Source organism: Myotis brandtii, unplaced genomic scaffold (assembly GCF_000412655.1).
Source record: "Myotis brandtii unplaced genomic scaffold, ASM41265v1 scaffold658, whole genome shotgun sequence".
Classification (NCBI taxonomy): Eukaryota; Metazoa; Chordata; class Mammalia; order Chiroptera; family Vespertilionidae; genus Myotis; species Myotis brandtii.
Window position 1 is genome coordinate 1728521 of NW_005370558.1, and position 1686 is coordinate 1730206.

Here is a 1686-nt window from a genome sequence, read left to right on the forward strand (position 1 = left end):
GGACAACAGCCCCTCCCACACCAGCGACCATCTTGGTGGTTCTGTCAATCAAACTGCCCAGCCCTCCCCACCAGCCAATCGGTGCACCTCCCTGGAGTATAACAGTTGAGGGGAAGGAGGCAGAGACCTGCAAGGAAGGAGATCCCTTTCTTCTGGAGGCCGCACCCCAGTTCCTCGGCTTCAGTTCTGGGCCTGCCACGCCCTGCCAGGGAGCTCTTACTCTGTGGAGGTGACCAGGACCGGTTTCTGTTCCTTACAACCCAGACTGGCCCCGCCACCGCTTCCCTCTGGAGCACGCAGTCCTGGCAGCAAGCGTGGCTGAGCGCCTGGGTCAGAGCTGCTGAGCAGTCCAGTCATTTCTAGTTTAAAGGGAAGCTCTGAGCTTCGTCCTAGACAGGACGGTAGTGGAGGGAACCGGGCCCCAGAATAAGATGTGGGACAGAGCTGCCCGCCAGCCTACACTACCCCCTCCGTTTCGCTGTGACAAGGAGAGATACCTGACCTTATTTAAGTCACAGGCTCTTTGCTGCAGCACCTTGGTCTGCATTGTAACAGCCTGCACAGGCCAAAAAGAAAGAACAGAACCCCGACAGGACCAAGCCCTCCTTCCAGCCTCTAAAAAGCTTCCCTGTTCTGGGCTTAGCCATCAGAACGGCCTCAGGGGCCAGCCTCCCTCACAGCCCCCGCCTCAGGTCGGCCTGCCCGGGCCAGGCGGGGCAGCTCACCTTTTTCTCATCCCCGCCTTGCAGCAGGTGCAGGGTGCTCCTCCGGTCACCCTCTCGCGGTCTCAGGGCACCGCTGTGGGGCCGGGGCAGGCTGGCGGGCGGGGAGATGCTGCGGCCCTGCGGGTCCACCCAGGTGTAGATGTGGTTGGTGATGTAGCCCCCGGGGATGCGCCCCGCCGAGTACACCGACATCACCAGCTTCTTGGAGCCCTTGAGTGCCTAGAGAGAGAGCAGAGAGAGGGATACAGCGTTAGCAGGAAGGGGCAGTGAGGGACAGCCGCCCAGTACCCAGCACTTGCTTCCTCTCGGGATCCATTCACGGAGGAGAAGGCCAGTCCCTAAATGCCTTTCCTTTTCCAGGCCTCGGTTCTGTCCTATGGAAACCAGGACATCTGTCCCACCCTATCTTGAAGTGGTCCAAACACAAGAGAGATGGTCTCAGCATAACAGAGCAGGCCTGGGCCTGCACCCACAGGGAGGCCTGCCTGGCCGGCCGGCACCTGGGAGCTTGCATTCGGAGTGGTCCCACCGTTCCCGACCTGACAAGGGCTCGCTGTGCCCAGTCTACCTGTGCAAACCATGCGGTTCATGCTGACCACTTGCTTTCCTTCCGGAGATCTGGAATGTGGGTACAGGCAGAGGGTACCTATGTGACCAGCCCCCAACAAAAACCCTTGGCACTGCCCTAGCCAGTTTGGCTCCGTGGATAGAGTGTCGGCCCGTGGACTGAAGGGTCCCGGGTTCAATACCTCGGTTGCAGGCTTGATCCTCAGCCCAGGTCAGGGCGTGTGTGGGAGGCAACCAATCAATGTGTTTCTCTCACACCAATGTTTCTCTCTCTGTCTCTCCTCCTCCCTTCCACTTTCTCTAAAAATCAATGGAAAAAATATCCTGGGGTGAGGATTAACAAACAAACAAACAAACAAAACAAAAACCCCAAACCCTTGGCGCTGAGTCTCCC

At 58.8% G+C, this 1686-nt stretch overlaps 1 protein-coding gene across 1 annotated transcript in view; it reads right to left on the reverse strand.

Moving 5' to 3' along the window:
- The window catches only part of DFNB31 (deafness, autosomal recessive 31), a 69993-nt gene that overhangs the window by 41191 nt on the left and 27116 nt on the right, over positions 1–1686 (reverse strand). Inside the window, exon 3 of the mRNA XM_014528888.1 lies at positions 726–944. Coding sequence (XP_014384374.1) covers positions 726–944 — 219 coding nt within the window. The remainder of the gene's footprint in view (positions 1–725; positions 945–1686) is intronic.